The 19,094-nt window shown below is 55.6% G+C and overlaps 6 protein-coding genes across 6 annotated transcripts; 2 read left to right on the top strand and 4 right to left on the bottom strand.

Annotated features, from left to right (window-relative positions):
• Positions 1-189: 189 nt before the first annotated feature.
• Positions 190-3,042, bottom strand: P884DRAFT_291834 (uncharacterized protein). Its single transcript, XM_069444124.1, has 2 exons — positions 596-3,042; positions 190-431 (listed from the first exon to the last, which is right to left on the bottom strand). The coding sequence occupies exons 1-2, from the start codon at positions 2,694-2,696 to the stop codon at positions 415-417; spliced, it is 2,118 nt and encodes a 705-aa protein (XP_069297742.1). The 5' UTR covers positions 2,697-3,042; the 3' UTR covers positions 190-414.
• Positions 3,043-3,433: 391 nt separating this feature from the next.
• P884DRAFT_259139 (uncharacterized protein) lies at positions 3,434-4,582 on the bottom strand. Its single transcript, XM_069441315.1, has one exon. It carries the CDS (start codon positions 4,361-4,363, stop codon positions 3,836-3,838), a length of 528 nt encoding a protein of 175 aa, XP_069297741.1. The 5' UTR covers positions 4,364-4,582; the 3' UTR covers positions 3,434-3,835.
• Positions 4,583-6,804: 2,222 nt separating this feature from the next.
• Positions 6,805-8,848, top strand: P884DRAFT_259138 (uncharacterized protein). Its single transcript, XM_069441314.1, has one exon. It carries the CDS (start codon positions 6,922-6,924, stop codon positions 8,842-8,844), a length of 1,923 nt encoding a protein of 640 aa, XP_069297740.1. The 5' UTR covers positions 6,805-6,921; the 3' UTR covers positions 8,845-8,848.
• Positions 8,849-9,039: 191 nt separating this feature from the next.
• On the bottom strand, positions 9,040-11,035 carry P884DRAFT_277302 (sugar transporter-like protein; the record flags this gene model as incomplete). Its single annotated transcript, XM_069443057.1, has 5 exons — positions 9,040-9,580; positions 9,714-10,263; positions 10,366-10,551; positions 10,634-10,782; positions 10,962-11,035. 5 exons carry the CDS (start codon positions 11,033-11,035, stop codon positions 9,040-9,042), a joined length of 1,500 nt encoding a protein of 499 aa, XP_069297739.1.
• A 4,287-nt stretch (positions 11,036-15,322) lies between these two features.
• Positions 15,323-17,021, bottom strand: P884DRAFT_223040 (ribosome biogenesis protein Nop53/GLTSCR2). Its single transcript, XM_069439542.1, has 2 exons — positions 16,806-17,021; positions 15,323-16,755 (listed from the first exon to the last, which is right to left on the bottom strand). Exons 1-2 carry the CDS (start codon positions 16,955-16,957, stop codon positions 15,594-15,596), a joined length of 1,314 nt encoding a protein of 437 aa, XP_069297738.1. The 5' UTR covers positions 16,958-17,021; the 3' UTR covers positions 15,323-15,593.
• A 256-nt stretch (positions 17,022-17,277) lies between these two features.
• Positions 17,278-18,622, top strand: P884DRAFT_329421 (ras family-domain-containing protein). Its single transcript, XM_069445630.1, has 5 exons — positions 17,278-17,658; positions 17,718-17,743; positions 17,810-17,898; positions 17,965-18,094; positions 18,204-18,622. Exons 1-5 carry the CDS (start codon positions 17,606-17,608, stop codon positions 18,536-18,538), a joined length of 633 nt encoding a protein of 210 aa, XP_069297737.1. The 5' UTR covers positions 17,278-17,605; the 3' UTR covers positions 18,539-18,622.
• Positions 18,623-19,094: the final 472 nt, after the last annotated feature.

The following is a 19,094-nucleotide window of genomic DNA, read 5'->3' as shown; positions in this document are numbered from 1 at the left end:
TATAAAGGTAAAAAAAAAGGCTACTCGGTTTCATTTCGATACTCAGAACATGCTTAGAAATAAGCAATGCTGGGAAGCGGTGTGAGAACTTCATCTAGGCGGTTGCATATGTGAGAAGTAGGAAATGCCCAGAAGATAAGAGAACAAGAGCCGGAGCATGGACTAGATAGATATGTTTGAGACTTGCCAGTAAAATCGGGATATATACCGCCGCAAAGTGCCAATAACATACATTCTCCCCACGTTTTGTAAATGTGGTGCGCTTGCATGATCGTGGGATATCTCGACTCTAGATTCCAATAAATGCTGTGGAACTCCAAGGAGAAAATGAGAAGTCACAGTCGCACACGGGATTCGCACTAAGATATCCAAAGCCCGTACGTGGGAGCATATTAGTAGATATCGGGAACTCGCTCAGTAGCTCATCAAGTCTGCCCATACGTCAGCCAGTGAGCACACACACACACACACACACACACACACACGCACATCGCTAAACACTCGCGACTCGAGGGTTCATGAGCCAAATAAGAGAAGGGGGATAGAGAAAAAGGGAGGGAAAGGAAAAGGGGGAGGAAAAAAAAAAGGTACGCACCTCTCCCGAATAACCCCCTCTTGGCCCAGTCCATGGCCATCATGACGCGGGTGCGGAAGCTGACGCTCTGGGCAAAGTAGATGCTCCGCCAGGCGTAGACGGCCCACAGGCCGCCGGCCAAGCCCCAGCCCTTGCCGAGGTCGAAGACGGCCGAGTTGCCGATGTAGGCGAGGCTGCCGAGGTGCTTGTACTCGAAGGCCTTGTAGACGGCGGCGTCGAGGTCGCCGTCGAGTATGTCGTTGGCGCGGAGGGCCGGGGTGGCGCGGGCGAGCTTGTTGAACTTGCGGGCCAGGTACTGGCCCTGCTGGTGGGCGCGCTGGGCCGTGGCCGGCAGGCTGGTCAGCTTGCTGTCGATCTGGCGGAGCAGCTCGCGCAGCTCGCCGAAGTCGAGCGTGCCCGACTGGTCGCGGTCGTACTCGGCAAAGAGCTTGTCGAGCCGGCGGAGGTGGCCGACGGCCTGGGGGAAGCGCCTCTTGACCTGCTCGGCCACGCTGCGCCAGTCGGAGAAGCGCAGCTGCAGCCGCTCCGGGTCCGACCCGTGCTTCCACGCGAGGCTGCGCAGGAAGGTGACGATGTGGTCGGCAACGTTGTTCTGCACCGTCGCGCAGTCGCCGATGGCGTAGACGTCGCCGAGCGGCGTCCCGTTGAGGCGGAGGTGCGTGTCCGTCTCGAGCGCGCGCCGGTTGCTCTGGGCGCTGCCGAGCTTCTTGGCCAGGCGGCGGCAGAACTCGTTCTGGGACACGCCCGTCGACCAGAGGCAGAAGCCCATGGGCAGCTCCTTGGTGACGATGCCGCCGTCCGCGTCCTTTTGCGTGAAGACGATGCTGTCCGGGCGGACCTCGCTGACGCGCGAGTTGGTCAGCACCTCGACCTGGTCGCGCGCGAACCGGTCCTCGGCGTACTTGGAGAGCGTCTCGTCGTACGTGTTGAGGATGTGGTCGCGGCTCTGGATCAGGTGGACCGAGATCTCGTTCCGGAGGAGGCGGGGGAACAGCTGGATCAGGTCCTCGTTAAGCAGGTCGAAGAGCTCGGCGGCGAACTCGACGCCGGTGGGGCCGCCGCCGCAGACGACGAACGAGAGGAGCCGCTTGCGCTCCTCGTCCGTCGTGGTCGGGAGGCAGGCGAGCTCCAGGTTCTGGATCACCTTGTTGCGGATCTCGCGCGCGTCGTTGATGTCCCTGAGGAAGTGGCAGTGCTCGAGCCCCTTGACGCCGTGCGGGTTCGTGACGGAGCCGACGGCGATGACCAGCTTGTCGTACGGGACGTAGAAGCGCTGCTCGACGCCGTTGCAGTCCACCTGCGAGACCTCGACCAGGCGGGCCGAGAAGTCGACGTCCTCGGCGCGGGCGCGCAGGAAGTGGCCGCCGATGCCGTGTACGATCCTCCGGATCGGCTCGACCAGCGAGCGCAGCCCGAGCGTCCCCACCGTGGCGGACGGCAGCATCGGCGTGAAGAGGAAGTAGTTTGCGGGAGAGATGACGGTAACGTGGTAGTTGTCCGGGTCCAGCTCCTTGATCAGCGAGACGCCGCCCCAGCCGCCGCCGAGTATCACCAGCCTCGGCTTGTCCTTCTGGCGGCGCATCTCCTCGCTGTCGTCATCGTCGATGTAGTATTCGAGGATCGGCAGGTTCTTGGGTCCGCCGCGGCGGGGGCTGAGGGCCAGGGCCGCGATGTCGACGTCGGCCTGGCTCGGGTGCGTGTGGTAGGTCGAGGCGTCGTAGAGGAAGAAGCCGAGCACGCCGACGCCGATCAGCAGCACCGAGCCGCCGAGCCACGCCGCGGCGCGATAGGCAAAGTTGAGCAACCGCCGCTTTCCTTGCAGGAGGGGCTTGCCCGATAATTGGCGCGCGAGCACCAGGGGCGCGGGGAAGAGAGGCCTCGAGGGATGAAGGTCCGTCGTCGTCGTCGTCCTCGTCGTCGTCCTCGTCGTCGTCCTCGTCGTTCCTTCGCTTCGCCCTGCAGCCTCTGGCCGAGTAATACTCCGCGTCCTCGTGAACAAGGGTTGAAGCCGTATCCTGCTCCGTTGGGTCGTCCGTGCTGTCAGGTTCGCGCCCGGGGGGCCAAGACGGCCCACTTGTCGAGCTGCTCGAGCGCCGAGCATCGCGATCTGGGTTCTTTAGTTCCTTTTTTTGGTGTTGCAAGCCGCGACGTCAATTATGCTCGACAAAGGAGATGAGCTGTTCATGAGAAAAAACAGAAAAGAAAAGAAAAAAAAGAGTGCAACGAGAGACCTGTATAGAAGAATCAAATGGCGCAATCCCGGCGCAGGAAATATTCTTTATTCTTCTTTCTAGAAACAAGCGAGTCAATTGAAGAAGTGAAGTGAGGACGGCGACAACCGATCCGGCGACGGGAGAGCTGAGTGTGACCAACGCAGCGCCGCAGCGCACTACGTCAGTTCCCCAGCCGCTGGGGCTTTGGCGAGATGGAGTGCCATTTCACATAGTCCGTTTAACTAATTTAACCTCTGGGCCTGCTGTTTCCGGGTACGCCAGGGCCCAACGACAGGGGTTGTAGTGTAACTATGTACGGATTACTCCGTACCTTCGTACGGAGTACACTACCGTAATTCGCCAGTTGTGCAGTGCCTTCCTGCGATCACTGCTGAATTTTTGACTGGGTAATCGGAATCTGGGCAATCCGGAACAACGAATTGGAACTTTTCTCGTATTCCCTGTCATGCAACCATTCAGGCACTTCTGAATCTGAGCTCGATTGTATTAAGGCACCTATTCTAGGATACAGCGATATCTTAGTTTCTTTGGGCAGTTATTCTTCCAGATTCTAACTTAAGCCTATTTGTCAACGACAGAAATTTATCGGCAATATTGAGCATGCAGTACTGAGATGGCCTGCATCGTCCCCTCTGGGATTGCGGCAAGCATTCCGCAGCTGTTTCTTCTTTCTATTCTTCTAATTAATCCCTACCTACCTGGGCGCTTTGAACTCGTGTCGTCACGTCTCGGCCAGCGGACGTCCAATTTCACATTCCGCCCCACTCGGGCCTAGGCCGATCTCAGATCCAAAAGGTCCTACGGAGTAGTTTCCGCGGATTCCGTCCCGGCCAGCGGGATTCTGGATCTCGTCTCGACCGGCGGACGGCCCAACTCTGACCCTCTCTTCCTGCTTCTTCACCATTTGAACCTCCAGGATGTCCAGCATCCGAGTTTCCACATCCTGCTCCTCTCCGTGCTATTACTCAAACCTTTGAGCAGTTCTTTTCCAAATTTCGACAATCCATCAACAGACGCGGCTCGCCGAGGCGCGGACAGCCGGAGCTGAAGGTACGGTGGGCGCCCGAGGAGCTGGTTTCCGGGCCGACGAACGGGACTGCGGAGTCGCGGTTGCGGGCGCCCGAGACTGCGACGCCTGTGGCGGACATGACTGTGATGTGTTTGACGGACACGACTGCAATGTTTCAGCCGGGGACGGCCGCGATGTTGCAGTTGTGGGCGCCCGAGATTGCAACGTCTGGGGCGAAGACGACTGCAATGTCTTTGACGGGTACGACTGCGATATTTTAGCCGGGGATGGTCGCGATGTTGTAGCTGGCGGGGCCCGAGCCTGCAACGCCTGGAGCGGGCGCGATTGCGGCGTCTTGGATGGACACAGCGGCAATGACTTGGACGGGCTCCCGGATGGCAATGCTGCACTTGTGGGCGGCCGAACCTGCAATGCCTGCGATGGAAGCGATGTATTCGACACTGTCCCCGGCATGGTATGACTTGTTGGCAGTGCCCTCGGCGGGATTAGGGTGCGCCGCTTCATACCACTGAGGGGCGCTAACTCGTCCCGTACTTTCTATTTGACTACGCCAGCCGCCCCTGGGAATAGTGCTCTGGAAAACTGTCCAGCAGTTGTCGTCGGCGTGGAAGCAGAGCGTGGCAACGACACAGCTCCCGCTATTAGTATGGCATATTCCGGAGGTATCGCGGTTGGACGCCAGAAAGTTATACATCTCCCGTGCAAAATCCAGAAGCTGTTGCCACGTAGGCCTCGCACTGAACTCGCGTTCTCTGACCCAAGTAGCCTGATTCTTCTGTCCAATCTGACAGATACCGTGACCCAAGTCTTTCCATGGGGACAGAGTATTTCGGAGATCTGTAATGACGTCGCTATAGCCAAGCGCGTGTAGCTCGACATCCGGGTCAAACTCCGGTTCGCTTGTGGGTTCGTAGTAGTCGTCCCCGTCTTGATACTCATCGTGATCGAGGTCATAGACCCCCACGTATTGGTCGTCCTCCATGTGTTGGACCGAGAATGGAGGGTTAGACGTACGGAGACAGCCGACAAGAACAGGAAATGGGTTGTAAGGCGTGGCTTTCCGTCCAGTGACTTCGCCCAGCGAGTGCGCAGTGCCCGTCCGGCGGGTGCGTGGCGTAGTACGTCCGTAGTTTCCTTACTCTGGAGAAAGTGCGTACAGATGCGGTCAATGTGGGAGGCGGACTGATGACTGAATAATACCAGGTAATGATTGTCGGCCAGCGACAATAAGGCGGGGAGTGTTGAAAAGCAAAACAAGAGACGAGTTTCTAAACTTAATTAAGAAATCATGGCTCCTGATGTTCCAGCCTTATATCTGCTTGTCCCTGGAATGGTTGCCATCTCTGTTGCCCTTTTCCTAGCCGGACTGGGCCTCCTCCAAGAACGGTCCTGGTCATTGGCCTCAAACCACCCCGGAAGATTGGACATCACCGCTGACCAGGCCGCCCTCGCTTGCCCATCCGAGTACTTCTCCCTCACAACAGGCAAGGGATAACCTAATGTACGTACCTTTACAACTCATGATACAGCGTGGGAGAAGCGTGCTCAGGGCGGCCCTCTGATAACGATGCTGAAACTGGGCAGGCCCGAGACTGTCACATCGTGTGGTGACGACAGCCCCCTTCAGGGCTCGCGCGCCGTAGGCCGGACCCTCTTCCACGGTCAACGGAGGGGAGCCCAGGTTCCAATGGCCGCGATGGTCAGTGGCGGACAAGCCGCGTGGGCGAAGGCCTATGACGAGTCTCGGCCGTACGCCCCTCCTTCACAACGTCGAGCTTCGTTAATAAATCTCGCGGCGTGGAGGGCCATCTGGCCGAGGCTGGAAGACGTTTGATATCCGCTCAGGAGGTGCCCAAAGCGGCGCCGGGCCTGGGTCAGTGTTGGAGAATGAGCCAACGGCCACAGTTAGCCCTTCGGGGAACTCGGGGCCAGGAGAGGACCGCGGACAGGTCACAGGTACCTGCCAACCAAATAGGTACCTTAACCTAACGTACCTTACTTACGTACTCCGATGAACTTGTGAAGACCAAGATTGCTAAGACAAGCTTTACTACGGAATTACCTTACTCACTGCAGTTAGCATTGTCGGGGCCAATCGAGGGGCGCCTCACGATAGTTATTATGGACTAAGCGTGGAAGGTGACGACTGGAAATTGCGCTTTCTCGTCATGAACTGGCTGGTCGACTTTCACCGTTAATTATCGTAACTCGCAGCCCGGAATAGATGAAAGGAGTAATTAAGTATGCGGGCCACACTGCGCCGCCACATCGCATTGCTCGCTCTTCAAAACGCATGAACAGGTGGCCTGGCGCAGGCTCTGGTCCACGCTGTGCAATGTGCACACTGAGGTTAGCTGTAACAACCCGGCCCCTAGATGTACGTACTGTACTTATCCTCGACCCTAGCTGGCATCGTTAGATAAAAATTACAGTGCAACGCAAGTTCGCATGTAATATTGGATATACGAGTAACTAAATTACTTCGGTGCTTCGCACCTCGGTTACCTTAATAAACCACGAGGGTGTTGCCTGACCTTGAGTTCGAGTACCTGATTACCTTTAGGCACCTACTATTTCACGGTTCTTGGTCATCAGACTCGTGATGTGCATTTTGCGCTTCCAACGGTTGGTACTCGGTGGCCTAATCTTCTAACTAAACCCGACATTGAATTATTAACGCACGCAGTGGGCGATTTGGGTGGCCCGTGAAGCTTGGCTTTCAAACACTGGACGGCCTGCAGCTGCTTGCGCAACGCTGCTGAGCCCTTCGCCGTGCCGCCTTCTGTTTTGAATTCAGGCCGACTCTTGAAATCTCGGCTTGCGGTTGCCGTCTTCCCCTCCCTTGACCTCTCCTGTTGGCCCCATCCCATCCAACCGAACCGAACTTTTTTCAGCCTCCACAGCCCTGTGCCGCTGGAAGTAAGTTAATTATCACCAACTTGCAGACCAACCCAACTGCGCCTCCCAAACAGTGACCAGACTCAACTGACCCGACAACGGCCCATTTCCTGGGGAAGGTACTAATTAGAGCCAAAAAAAGAAAAGAAACAAAGAGAAAGAAAATGCACACAACCAACACTGAAACAACCATGACATGTCCACCCGACCAGCAGTCATCGCCATCGCCATCGCCATCGCCATCGCCGACACCGCCTCTTTTGTGCTTGAGCCCCCACATCCGGCAACGCATTTACCGCTATCTGGGCCTGGCATCGTGGGATGGCCAGCCCTACACGTACAAAATCAAGGGCGGGAAAACGCTGTACCACTCGTGGTACGTGCCAAAGCCAAGCTCTTTCCACGGTTTGCTGCTCTCTTGTCGCGCCCTTCACGCCGAGGCGGCCGCGCTGCTGTACTCGGCTAACCGCTTCTTCATCTGGTACTCTTCTCGTCGCAACCGCTCCCGTTTGGGCTCAGAGTCAGGGCTGTACTTTCTGCATGCTCTGACCGCGCCGGCGCTTCGGTCCCTTTCCAGGCTCAAGATTGTTCTCAACCAGGCCTCCTGCCATGAGCTCGACAGACGCGACCCCGACACGGGGAGTTGCTGCTTCTACGATCCCCATCGCTGGATGCCTATTTACTCGGATGGCACGTCCCAGTGCCACGGGCACCCCAAGGTCGCACACCAACACCCGCTCCTGAGCCGAGATCTCGAGGGCATCCGCAATGATGTATCGAAATATGCCCGCGCCGTGGTGAGAGACTGGCGCTCGGTCGCCCAACGTCTTTTGTCCGGCGTTACACCGGGGCGTCTCGCCCTCTCTGTGGTTTGCGACATCGACCCCGGACACCCAGAGGCTCGACCGCTGGCCGAGTTGGTCGTGGCACCCATCCTCCTCCTCCCGCCGGGTCACCTCCGAAAATGCAACATCCGGCTAGCCATGACGCCGGACGGCAGGCTCCAGCAGCTCGCAAAGGATGCGGTGTGTCGTTCCTGCGGAATTGCCACCGATCCCTTGCCGCTGCCGCCCAACGCCGATCCGATTCTGACTGCCCTCCCACGCGAGCTCCGCCTCCGGATCCTCGAGTATACCGACCTCGTCACTCCAACGAGACAGGTCATGTGGAGCGGACAGGACCGCGCATATAGTGTGTTCGCCTTCGCATACTCGGACAGAGGCATCGCCGACGAAAACCACAGGGCACAATTTTTCAGGTGTTGGATAGGAGAGGACCTGGCACCAGAGCCACCGAGCCCCGGCTGCTTCTGCCGCCGCCATCACGCCGCCTTTTCGCCGGCCTGCAAGTGCTGGGCACCCCCCGGTCCTTCCCTTTTCCTCGTCTGCCGTACCCTGTACGAGGATGCCCAGTATGTTTTCTTCTCCAAGAATCGCTTCACCGTCCATGACTACAAGATATCCCCGCCCTGGGCCCTGCCCTTCGTTGAGGATTGCGAAGAGGACGAGCTCCCACCCAAATACCCGTATCCGAACGAGCGCTTTGCCGCCTCCCACTTCCTGCGGGAAATCGTCCCCGCGCCCTCCCTCGCCCACCTCCGATTCCTCGAGCTGGTCTTTCCCCCTTACCGCCCCGGCAGCTGGCCCGAGACGCATCACCCTGCCATGCAGGACTGGCGCGCAACCATCGACTGGCTCCGGCCCAGGATTAACACACGCAGGCTCACGCTTCAGCTGGCCGTGTCAAACGTGGGTGACACTGCGCTGGAACCGTATTACCGGCCGATAACTGCCGAAGGAGCCCGGGACATGTTGAAGGCATACATGGACCTCGTGCAGCCCCTGGCACGGCTGGCCGATGACGGGCTTGCCCGCTTTTATGCCCACTTCCCCCACCCACGGAAGTGGACCGAGGAGTTCAGGTTTAATAGCACCTCGCATGATTGGGATCGGTTGCGGCGCGCAGAGCTCGCCCTCAAGGAGCATGCCGAACGTTGCGTTCTGGGCTCCCGGTACGACAGCCTCCGCGCTGACGGCAAGGAGGAGCCGAGACTCGGCGATTGGAAAGAAATGTACTGGGATTGTTAATTACTAGGCTCCTAACCTTGATTGCGGATGTCAGCTCCTTTAATTCTATCTAGGATGGGTAAGTAATTAATACGTGGCTGACAGTTTCCCCCGACTAATTACTCCACCCGTTTCGGTGAAGTTTAATTAACTACCTCGAGATGACATCCTTGCTTACAGAATCCCCCCTCTCCCACCAGCCAATGATGAATCACCTCACTCTTCGGCGTGGGCATGTTTCTCAGCGGCGGGCGGGACAGACAGCGCGTAGGCGTCGACGTGGGAGGTGGCGAACTTGCGGGCCGGGGTGCGGTTGGCGAAGAGGATGTCGAGCTCCTCGTAGGTGCGGCCCTTGATCTCGGGCAGGCGGAAGAAGGCCCAGACGAAGGTGAGGAAGGCGGTGCCGCCCCAGAAGAAGCCCGACTTGCCGCGGAGGTCCCAGGCGGTCGAGTTCTGCATGTAGCTGTAGAGCACCTGGGAGATGATGTTGGTGACCTGGTAGGCGGTACGCGCGAGCACGACGGTGAGCGGCCGCAGCCGCACGCTCGACGTCTCCGAGATGATGCTGTACGCCAGCGGGCCGACGGTGAGCGAGTAGGTGAAGAGCCAGAAGATGCACAGCCCGCCCGACGGCCACAGGCCCCGGCGCCCGGCCGAGACGTCGAGGATGCCGATGACGAACAGCACGGTCGAGAGGATCCCCATGCCCGTCACGTAGAGCGTCCGGCGGCCAAAGTAGGTGATGAGCCACCAGGAGCTGTAATTAGAAGAAAGAGTCAGGAACGGGACGAGACGACTAATTATCTGCTTGTATAAAGAAAAGAAAGGAAAAATGAAACCACAAAAAAAAAGGGAAAGAGAAAGGGAGGGGGGAGGGGTTGGAAACGTACAGGACGGTACCCAGAAACCCCATCCCCTTGGCACCGAGGCCGAGATTAAAAGCGTTGTACGTCTCCATGCCGGCGGTGGTGAAGAAGTAGGTCGGCGTGTAGGCGAAACTGCTTCCCGAGAGGATCTGGCCCATGAAGGTGAGCATGCAGATCTCGGTGCGGCGGAGGTCGACGCCGCGGAAGCAGTCGAGATAGGTGGCCCCCTTGGTCACCTCGGACTCGAGCCTGGTCGTGTGCACCATCATGGCCAGCTGCGCGCCGATCTGGTCGTCCGTCTTGTCGCCGCTGAGCCGCTCGATCGACTTCCTGGCCTCGTCGAGCCGGTCCGTCCGGACGAGGTACCAGGGGCTCTCGGGGGCGAAGTAGGCAATCAACATGATGGGCAGGGGCCACGCCCACTGGAGCGCAAAGGGGATCTTGTACGCCATCTCGCCGACGATGGGCAGGCAGCCTCGGAGGACGCCGCTGGCCAGGAGCTGGCCGATGGCCCAGCACAGGTTCACGTAGGTGGTCAGGTAGCCGCGCAGGTTGGTCGGGCACACCTCGGAGGCTGGAGAGAGAGAGAGGGAGGGAGAGGAGAGTAATTAAAAGACGGTGTCAGTCATTCTTTTATCTGGATGAGAGCGACGGGATGGGATGGCGTCTGCCTCACCATATGCGGGACTGAGAGTGGCAAAGACGCCCCAGCACAATCCGCACAAGATCTGGCCGCCCACCAAAGTGGCAGCGTTGGGCGCGAAGAAGACGACAAAGATGAACGCGTTCAGGAACCCCATGGCTCCGATCATAGACCAGCGGTAGCCGAACTTGGACGCAAAGTATCCGTTCAAGAGACCTCCTGGGAGACAAAAGGAGGTCGTCGTTAGCGCGAGAACTCCTAATTAATTAGCAGCAAGCCCGGAATAATAATCAATACCCACCAAAGATGCCGCCGACGGTGCTGGCCATGTTCAACCCCGTCTGCCACGGAGCCGAGACCTGCCAACCGTCCTCTTCTCCATAGTAATGTCCAAACTTCTTGGCGAACTCGGGGTAGGCAAAGAAATTGCCTATGAGAATGGTATCGTAACTGGAACCAATTGCGCACTTCGTTAGCGGCGACAAGCCCTCACCGTCGTGTATGAGGGGAAGAGGGGGGAAGTGGATGCAGGGACAGTAGAAAAAGGGGAGAAAAGGAAGGAAAAGAGAGAACCAAAAAAAAAGGAAGGGAAAAAAGAGGGTCAGGACTGGACCATATTAATTAATTACCCTTCCATAATAATCGACAGCGAGATCAGGACGGACCACAAGACGGCCTTTCGATTCTCCCGCAGTGCCTGCATCAAGGTCTGGGCGTGCTCCTCGTCCGTCGCCTGCTTCGCCTGCATGATGGCATCCTGCCCCAGCTTCTCCTCGAGGTCCTGGTCCACCACCTTCTGGTGGTGGCTGACCTGCACCGTTGCCGTCGTCATAGCAAAGCTTTCAGAGGGAGGAATAATTAAGGAAAAACGAGATATTATTTAATAAATGAAGAATCCAGGCGCCCTGTCTTCTCAGTCCTGACGGTAAGTTTACCTCGAGATAATAATTACCCCCGTGATAATTATGCCTCCTTCTTATCGTTAACCACAGGACGGTTTTGCTATATATAGTGTGCATCATCCCTACTTTGTTGTATACACTAATTCATTACATGCGCAATGGAAATCCGGGGAAGTTGGGGTAGAAGCCCCTCCCCCCCCCGGGGCCCCGCGGTCAAAGCCATGGGACTGGGAAGGATGCGGAGGAATGCGACTAACATGGGATATGTTGGTGCATGTTCTGGGGCACCCTTCAGCCATTCGGCTACTCTGATTCGGCAGCGCGGTCCAAACTACCCCGAGACTTGGAAGGCCAATCCGCATCCGCCCATGTCGAGATTGGTCCGGAACCGTCCTCCCGCTCCGGTCGCTCGGGTTTGATGTTCATTTTCATCCACCACTAAGAGCGAAGTAGCAAGCAACAATTCGTAAACATCCCCGACGCTAGCCAACATGGGGTCCCAAAGAGTTGAGAGGGGAATAAAAAAAAACTCTTGAATGACGGCTTCTCTCGCCTAGTTTTGCCTCTATTAATGATAATACGCTGAAGGAACATAAGGGTGGGTTGTGGCTCTGTGACCGCCGCTCTTCCCAGCGGTTGGGGATGCCTTTATAGCATGATAGGCTATGCAGGTATAATAGGGCACCTAGAGCGGGGGTTGCGATGAGACGTGCATGTCCCGCACCTCAAAATTGTGCAGATTGATCGAGGTATTAGTTATAGCTCCTGCCTGAATTGGTTCTGCTTCTCCTTCTCTTCTCCTTCTATTTCTATTGCTATTTTCTTTTTTCGTTCTCTCTCCTTTCTTTTCATTCCTCCCACGTCGTCATCCACAGCGCGCTTTGTTAATATGGCTGCTAGGACCAATCTTTCATTACAGAACAAAGCTGAGATTGAGGAGATGGTTTATGATTACCTAAATTAAATTTTCAAATCAACCCCTTTGCTTTCTGTGAAACTACCTACCTAACCACATGCACAGACAGTGGCACCTTTTCCAAGGCAGAGCAGGGCATTGAGTATAGGGAGATAGGGGAATTAGCTAGGCTGTTTTTATGTAGACTATTTATAACTAATTATAGGTAGGTACCTAGACTTGGTGTAATATTTACACTTGTAATTACCTAGCCTGTCTGCTTTTACCTCTTAATTATTTGGTAAGGCGCTACAGGTAAGGGTATCAGGAACGCTCGCGTTGTTACAGAAGTGCAAAGTCGAGATAAGAGAATGTTATATTTTGCCTTGAGATCGTTATCTGACTGTTAAATGAGACAGTTTAGTATTGCCGCACCTCAGAAATGATTAATACACCTTCAATCATAACCAGGTACCTACTAGGTACTTGAGCGTTGCAAGTCTCTTGCCAACTGACGTGAGGATAATGCCCTACCTGACCCCAGGATAAGGTTAAATTGACCTGGACCTGGATATTCTAGGGCTCGTCTAATAAGACTGCCGTAATTACATCACGAAAGACCACGACTACTCGTTCCGTAGTCAGATGACATGACCGGTCGAGGTGAGGAGCACAGGACAGGATTAAAGAGAAATATATATCCGGATATATTTAGCTATGAAGTTTCATAATCGGCGGCCGAAGACATCGCAGTGGATTGTTGTTCATGTGTGCTTTTGCCACGGGTTTTAATAGCCTCCGGAATGACCTATCAAGTCTGGTCAGACATGCTAGGGTTCCGGCATAATAGGCATCTTTTGACAGCAGACAGCAGATGCTCTATTAGAGGCCGCTCCTGGGAGTTGCTTGGTTCCCTTCCGGCTTATACGCAGTGGGGAACACCAGCAATCGACTCGCAGCGACCACTACCGCAACTGGCCGCAAACACTAGCCGCCCATTGCTGCAAATGTAGATAGCGTCTTGTCCGTTTCTATAGCCGCATGAATATTGCCCTATACGACGGTAATCGAGTTAGCTTGGGTATACTATCAGATTCTTACTTTGATATCCTTCTCCCTTTTTTGTTCCACTTGCAGTTTCCGTTGTATGTCCAGGATTGCTCTGTAGAAGGGATTCTTACCAGGAGTGCAGGCTGTGGCGCTAATCGGGATGCTCTGTGACAACACAGATGGAGCCACCCCAAGAGCGGCAAGGGAGACAAAGGTCGCGATCGTGGTGAGTTGCATCTTTTCTTCGAAGGCCACGGTTGGCGGCTGGGGGAACGCCAGTTCTGTGCGGTGCTTGAAAATGTTGATTAAGGTGAATGGCCTGGACATGAAAAAGAAGAGAAAGAGGTCGGGATCACGGCACTCTTGAACTGTTTATATACATGATCTGGACTTGCCCAGCCAACTGACGAACGGAACGGCATCGCAGTCAGGTCAGCCTCTCGAGTGCAGCTTACTATTGTTACCCCGTATACGGAATACTACACTAGTTCCTGCAAAGGGCAGTAGAGAAGAAAAATGGCCGAAATTGACTAGGGAGTAGCTTGCAGTAGTACTGCAGCCTTGATGACAGAGGAAGTCGAAGAAAAGCCTGCAAGGGCTTTTCAGAGAGTAGTTTTGCGTTGTGTGATGGGTTGTAGTTCCTACCTATCACGCAGTAGTGCTTAGGAGGTAATTAATTTAGAGTGGTAGTTCAGCCCTACCAACTAGTGTACTCCTATCCTAGAGTAAGTACTAGTAGAATAAGGATCCGACCCCGACTGCGACGTTTCATTAGTATGTACCTAATCAAGAGTGCATTGTAATTCTTCCCTAAGCACGGTATGCAGTAATTACTACACTGGTCCAGGTGATCGGTCCGCGCATCTCACCTTCCCGCTTATGGTAGGTAAGTCACACAGGATATATAAATCACGGCTAAGCCTTCTTCTGTCACATACGACCATAGGCGCCAGAAAACACGGGATCCCGTCTGCTCTCCCCTCGTTAAACTGACGACCGCTGGACTAGTACTCAGGTCGGTGACGACTGGGGAATCCCCAGTGTTGTATGTTTTTTTTTCCTTTTTTAATTTTTTTTTCGTTCTCTTCTTAGTCCTTTTGACAAAAACTGAGTTATCCGAAGTTGCGCTGAGTGAGACCGCAAAGGTGGTTGTGTGTTGTCACACCTAAGTCCCTGTTGGGGACCAAAATCTATATTCCATGCAGCAAGAGAACCCGGAACTTCTCCATTTTGGGACAACCTTGTGCGCAATGGTATGTACCAGGCCCCTGCAAGCTCCGTAGCCATCCCAAGGGAAGAAGTGATTATCAATTGCCCGCTGCTCCTGTATACTACTTGTAGGCAGCCTAATCAATATAAAGAATGGAGGCTGACGTGAGAATATCTGACACGATGTAACATACTCTGGTAGTTATCCTCCACTTTTACCGCCTCTTTGTCTGCGGACCTCCATTGTGTAAGAATCAGGCCGGGCTTGCTCCAAACATCTCTTTTTGGAACACGCTCCATGGATCATTTGTGGTTTGTTCAGTACCGCACCATGGTTCAAGCATAGGTACGACTGGCGGCATCTCCAGACCATCAGGGCCTACAACGCAAGCTGAGTCACCACGGTATTGCGAGTGCACCCGGGACTGTCCTAGAAATCTAGGTAATAATAGTTAGATTTTCAAGCTTTGGTGCGACCTTTTCATGTAGCGATGTCACGACTCGCTGCCACCACCAAGCTGCATCGGGTCGGTATCAAAGGGGTTAAAAAAAAAAGGCGACAGATAAACTAAGCTGACATGGCGAGGCCGAAGCCCGGACAGCGACGGTGGCGGACGCCCACACTTCTCTCCTCGCGAGGACTGACTGTGCGCAATGGCAACGTCTCATATCATTGCGGGCGCGGCGCGGGAGACAGAGCAGACTTTCAGCGAGTACTAGCCACGGAGCCCGCCAGCTTGGGGCAAGCCCCTTGCACCAGAGGGAACCCTCCGAAATACTTGTAAAGACCGCCACGACCATCTTCGCCTGTCGTCGACGAGTGTTGCCAACAGAGTCCTGCGTACATGGCACTGTCCGAAGGTCCATGTCCCAGAATGGCACGACGAGGAGCGCCACCAAGGGAACGCAAAGGTAAAAATCACTTCGTTTTGAAGTCGACTGAGATAAAGGGTATCCGGAACGACTGCTACCTAATTATTTCGGAGACGGCATCACTCTGCCCCTGACAGCACCTCCTTGAAGAGAGTATTGATGTTGAACGACGGACACCAGCTATACGGCTCTGAAACCGCCATGAGATGCTGGTGAGCCGGTCCGTTAGTTATGAGAAGGTGGGAGAACTAACAGGTGCATATGCCAGTGGCAACAACGGCCACAGAAGAAGACATATATTTTCTCGCTTCTGCCCATCCATGCAAACCGCCTCAGATGGAGAAATCCTTGTACGTCCACTTCTCTGTGACCTTCGTCTTGGCCTGCTTCCTGAACGGAATCTTCCTCCGCGCCTCCACCTTTCCCCTGATCAGCATGCTGCGGTACCGGTCCTTCAGCAGGTTGCCCTCGGGCTTGAGCAACCGAAGAGAATCTTGCAGCTCGTCGGGCAACACCAGCTCCAGGTCTTTCTCCGGGAGCTTGATCTTGCCCAGTTTCTTCCGCCGCAGCTCAACGTCGTCCGTCTCCTCTTCGCTGGGGTCGCTCATCTCGATCTTCTCCAGCGCCCTCTGGCGCTCCTTCTCCTCCACCTCGCGCACAATCTGCTTGATGCGGTCTTCTTGGGCCCTCTTCCGCTTCATCGCCGCTTCGTGTTTCAGTCTCCGCTCCTCCTCCTTGCGCCGCTTGATCCTGTTTCTCTCGGCTTGTGTCTTGCGCCGTGGCTTCTTGGCCTTGACAACCACCTCCTCAGCCGCGCTCTCGAACCCTTCCCAAGAAGAGTCATCCTCCCACTCTGAGAGCTCGGCCCGCGCCTCCGCTGCTTCTGCCTCTGCCGCTGACCGCGCCGCCGCCTCCATCTTGATGCGCTCGGCCTCGAGAGCCTCCAGCCGCTTACGCTCTGCCTCCACGGCCTTCTCGCTCTCCTCGATCAGCCGCTCCTGATAATCGGTGAAGGTGGGATTGTAACTGTGCCCTCCCTTGGGTTTCGGTACCGCTGGAACTGGCTTGCCGCTAGCTGCCAGCGAGATGGGCCGTTGCTCCAACGTCTTCGGCTTCTTTATCTTTTCGACCTTGGGTAAAAAGAGCTGATCCTCTTTCTTTGGCTCTTCTTCCGGCTGCGCCCAGGGGTCGTAAGTGGCATCTTCCACCGTGACCGTCGACTCGTGGTGTCCATCGGCAACCTTCTTGATCCGTGCAAGCTCTTTGTGTGTGACATATGTAGTCCGTTGCCTCTTGACGGGAACAATGCCGTCTGTGGTCTTGTCGCCCGACCGCTTGCGCATTGGCACGGCTGGTATTGCCGACCGCTGCGCAATGATTTCGTCCGCCTTCAGCCCCTTTTTGATGTGCTTCGGGAACCGTTTCGGAAGCTCTGGGTCGCCTTCCACATCGATGGTAAAGAGTTCCGACGAGTCCTTCTCAGCGATGACACCCCTGCGAACCAGTTAGACCATTGCTTTGCTCATCCGTCGCTCAAAGCGTACCCCTTGATTATCTGGTCGTTGAGCTCCTCGAGACCCTGTTGCACCTCGGAAATATCGACATTTTTGCGCCAGGCCTTCTTGCCTTTCCTAGACGGTTGCTTGTACTGTTGAGGGGCGTCCGGATTCCCCGAAGGAGCTTTTAAAACGGGCATTTTGGCGGCTGAGGAATACCGAAACCGGCAATGTTTGGACTTTTCCTGTCCTCGAATGTTTGTCGTGCCGGAACGGAGTTGCTGTCGTGCGCCTGAGCAGCAAGCAAGGCGCTGTGGGGTCGACCTCAAAATTTCGAGCGGATAGGGACCGATAAGATAAGCTGGGCTGCAAAACAGATCAGATCCATTAATTAACTCTAACTCCTAACTTTGCACTAGTGTACGGATTAGTTACTGTACACTAACCCACCCCGTCCGTGCCAGTGGCGAGGCCCCAGCTGTGCCGGGGCAGTCTCCGTTCATTGGCAGCTGGCAGCCATGGCGGCAACACCCGACTCGCGTCGCCAGCCAGGCACCCCTTTTTGAGGGCGCTGGAGCCACGCGAACTGCCCGCCAGGTGCCAGCTCGTCCCGCCAAATACCGATCGATTTCCGCCCCAAAGGGACAACATAACTTTGAGCATACCTTGCGCCAGCCAGTGCAAGAGGATAGTCGGCCCTGGAGATCAATACCAAACCAGACACAGCATAGAAAGTACCACCAGCATCACACTGTTTCCGCGCCGTTCATCGCCGCCTCGGAACCCCTCGGCGCATTCTCGAGAACAACACCCAACGAGCCCTTCTCCAACCCCGGTCGATCACCAACATGGCGCAAGCAGGAGCCGGCGGGTCGTATAGCAACCCGCTGAAGAAGTTCAAGTAATGTCCTTCGTGTGACGTGCGTGCGGCTGGACCAAACGTTCTAATACTGCGCCTAGGCTCGTCTTCCTTGGGGAACAGAGCGGTATGCGATTCGAGACCGGGGTATCAGGTTTCGAAGAACCAACGTTCCACTAACACAAAACTGTAGTCGGCAAGACATCACTCATCACACGCTTCATGTATGATTCGTTCGACAACATGTACCAAGCCACCATCGGCATCGACTTCCTTTCCAAGGCAAGCCTCGAGCCGTCTGACCGACGACGCATCGCAACAACAAAAACGCTGACCAGGCCTGTCTAGACCATGTACCTAGAAGACAGGACAGTGCGGTTACAGCTCTGGGACACAGCCGGACAGGAACGATTTAGGAGCTTGATCCCGTCCTACATCCGGGACTCGAGCGTGGCAGTAGTGGTCTACGACATCTCAAGTAAGCCCCGCAAACCCCCCCCCCCCCCCCCAACACCCCGCCCTTCTTGGCTCGAAAGGGTTTCACACTCCCCATGCTAACCGGACACTTTCTTTCCCCCATCGTTTAGACGCGAAGAGCTTCCAAAACACACGAAAATGGATCGATGACGTGCGCGCCGAGCGTGGGAACGATGTCATCATCGTGTTGGTGGGCAACAAGACGGACCTCAACGACAAGCGCGAGGTGACGACGCAGCAGGGCGAGGAAGAGGCCCAGCGCAACAACCTCATGTTCGTCGAGACGAGCGCCAAGCTCGGCCACAACGTCAAGACGCTCTTCAAGAGGATAGCCCAGGCCCTTCCCGGGATGGAGGGCACCGACGCTGCCGCCCAGGCGTCGAGCCAGATGATTGACGTCAAGACGCCCGCCGCCCCGGCACCCCAGGAGGGTTGTGCTTGCTAGATTGGACTTGTTTGTTCGGGAGATGGGGGGAGTTCATAGATGGGAGAGGGCAAGACGGAGATGTCTGCTTCCGCTGGAGTTAAGACTTCCGTCGGCCACCGTGAAGATGGCAGAGCAGAAAGGGGATGTGGCGGGTGCGTTTGCATCAGCGTTACATGAATCTAATAATATGTACTCAATAAAGCTCTGTTTCTAAAGTTCCATGTGCATGCGCACACCGCATCGTGTATTCCTGGGGCGAGAAGGACAGCCGGCAGCAGCATTTGGCTCTCGCTCAAGGCGTCACAAAATTCGAGAACAAAACAGAATATTGAGGGTTATTCTCACAATCACCGGTCCGCCCGAGTCTAAGTAGCCAACGTTTTTCTTGCCGTCCTCCATCTTAGCCCCCAGGAGTATCAAGCATGCGTAGCTGATCACAAGTCGTGGCTGTAACAACTATCCTCCATTAACGCCAATTTCGCCAATTTCCCAACCAATGGTGTCTATGAGTGGCACAACGGGTCAACGACGTGGGGACCACTAAAGCTAGGGGAAACTCGCAGAAGTTGAGCCC

This window comes from Thermothelomyces heterothallicus (assembly GCF_042370625.1).
Source record: "Thermothelomyces heterothallicus CBS 202.75 unplaced genomic scaffold P884_scaffold_10, whole genome shotgun sequence".
Lineage (NCBI taxonomy): Eukaryota > Fungi > Ascomycota > Sordariomycetes > Sordariales > Chaetomiaceae > Thermothelomyces > Thermothelomyces heterothallicus.
Note: the sequence above shows the minus strand (reverse complement) of the source record. Positions and strands in the feature narration are given on the sequence as shown.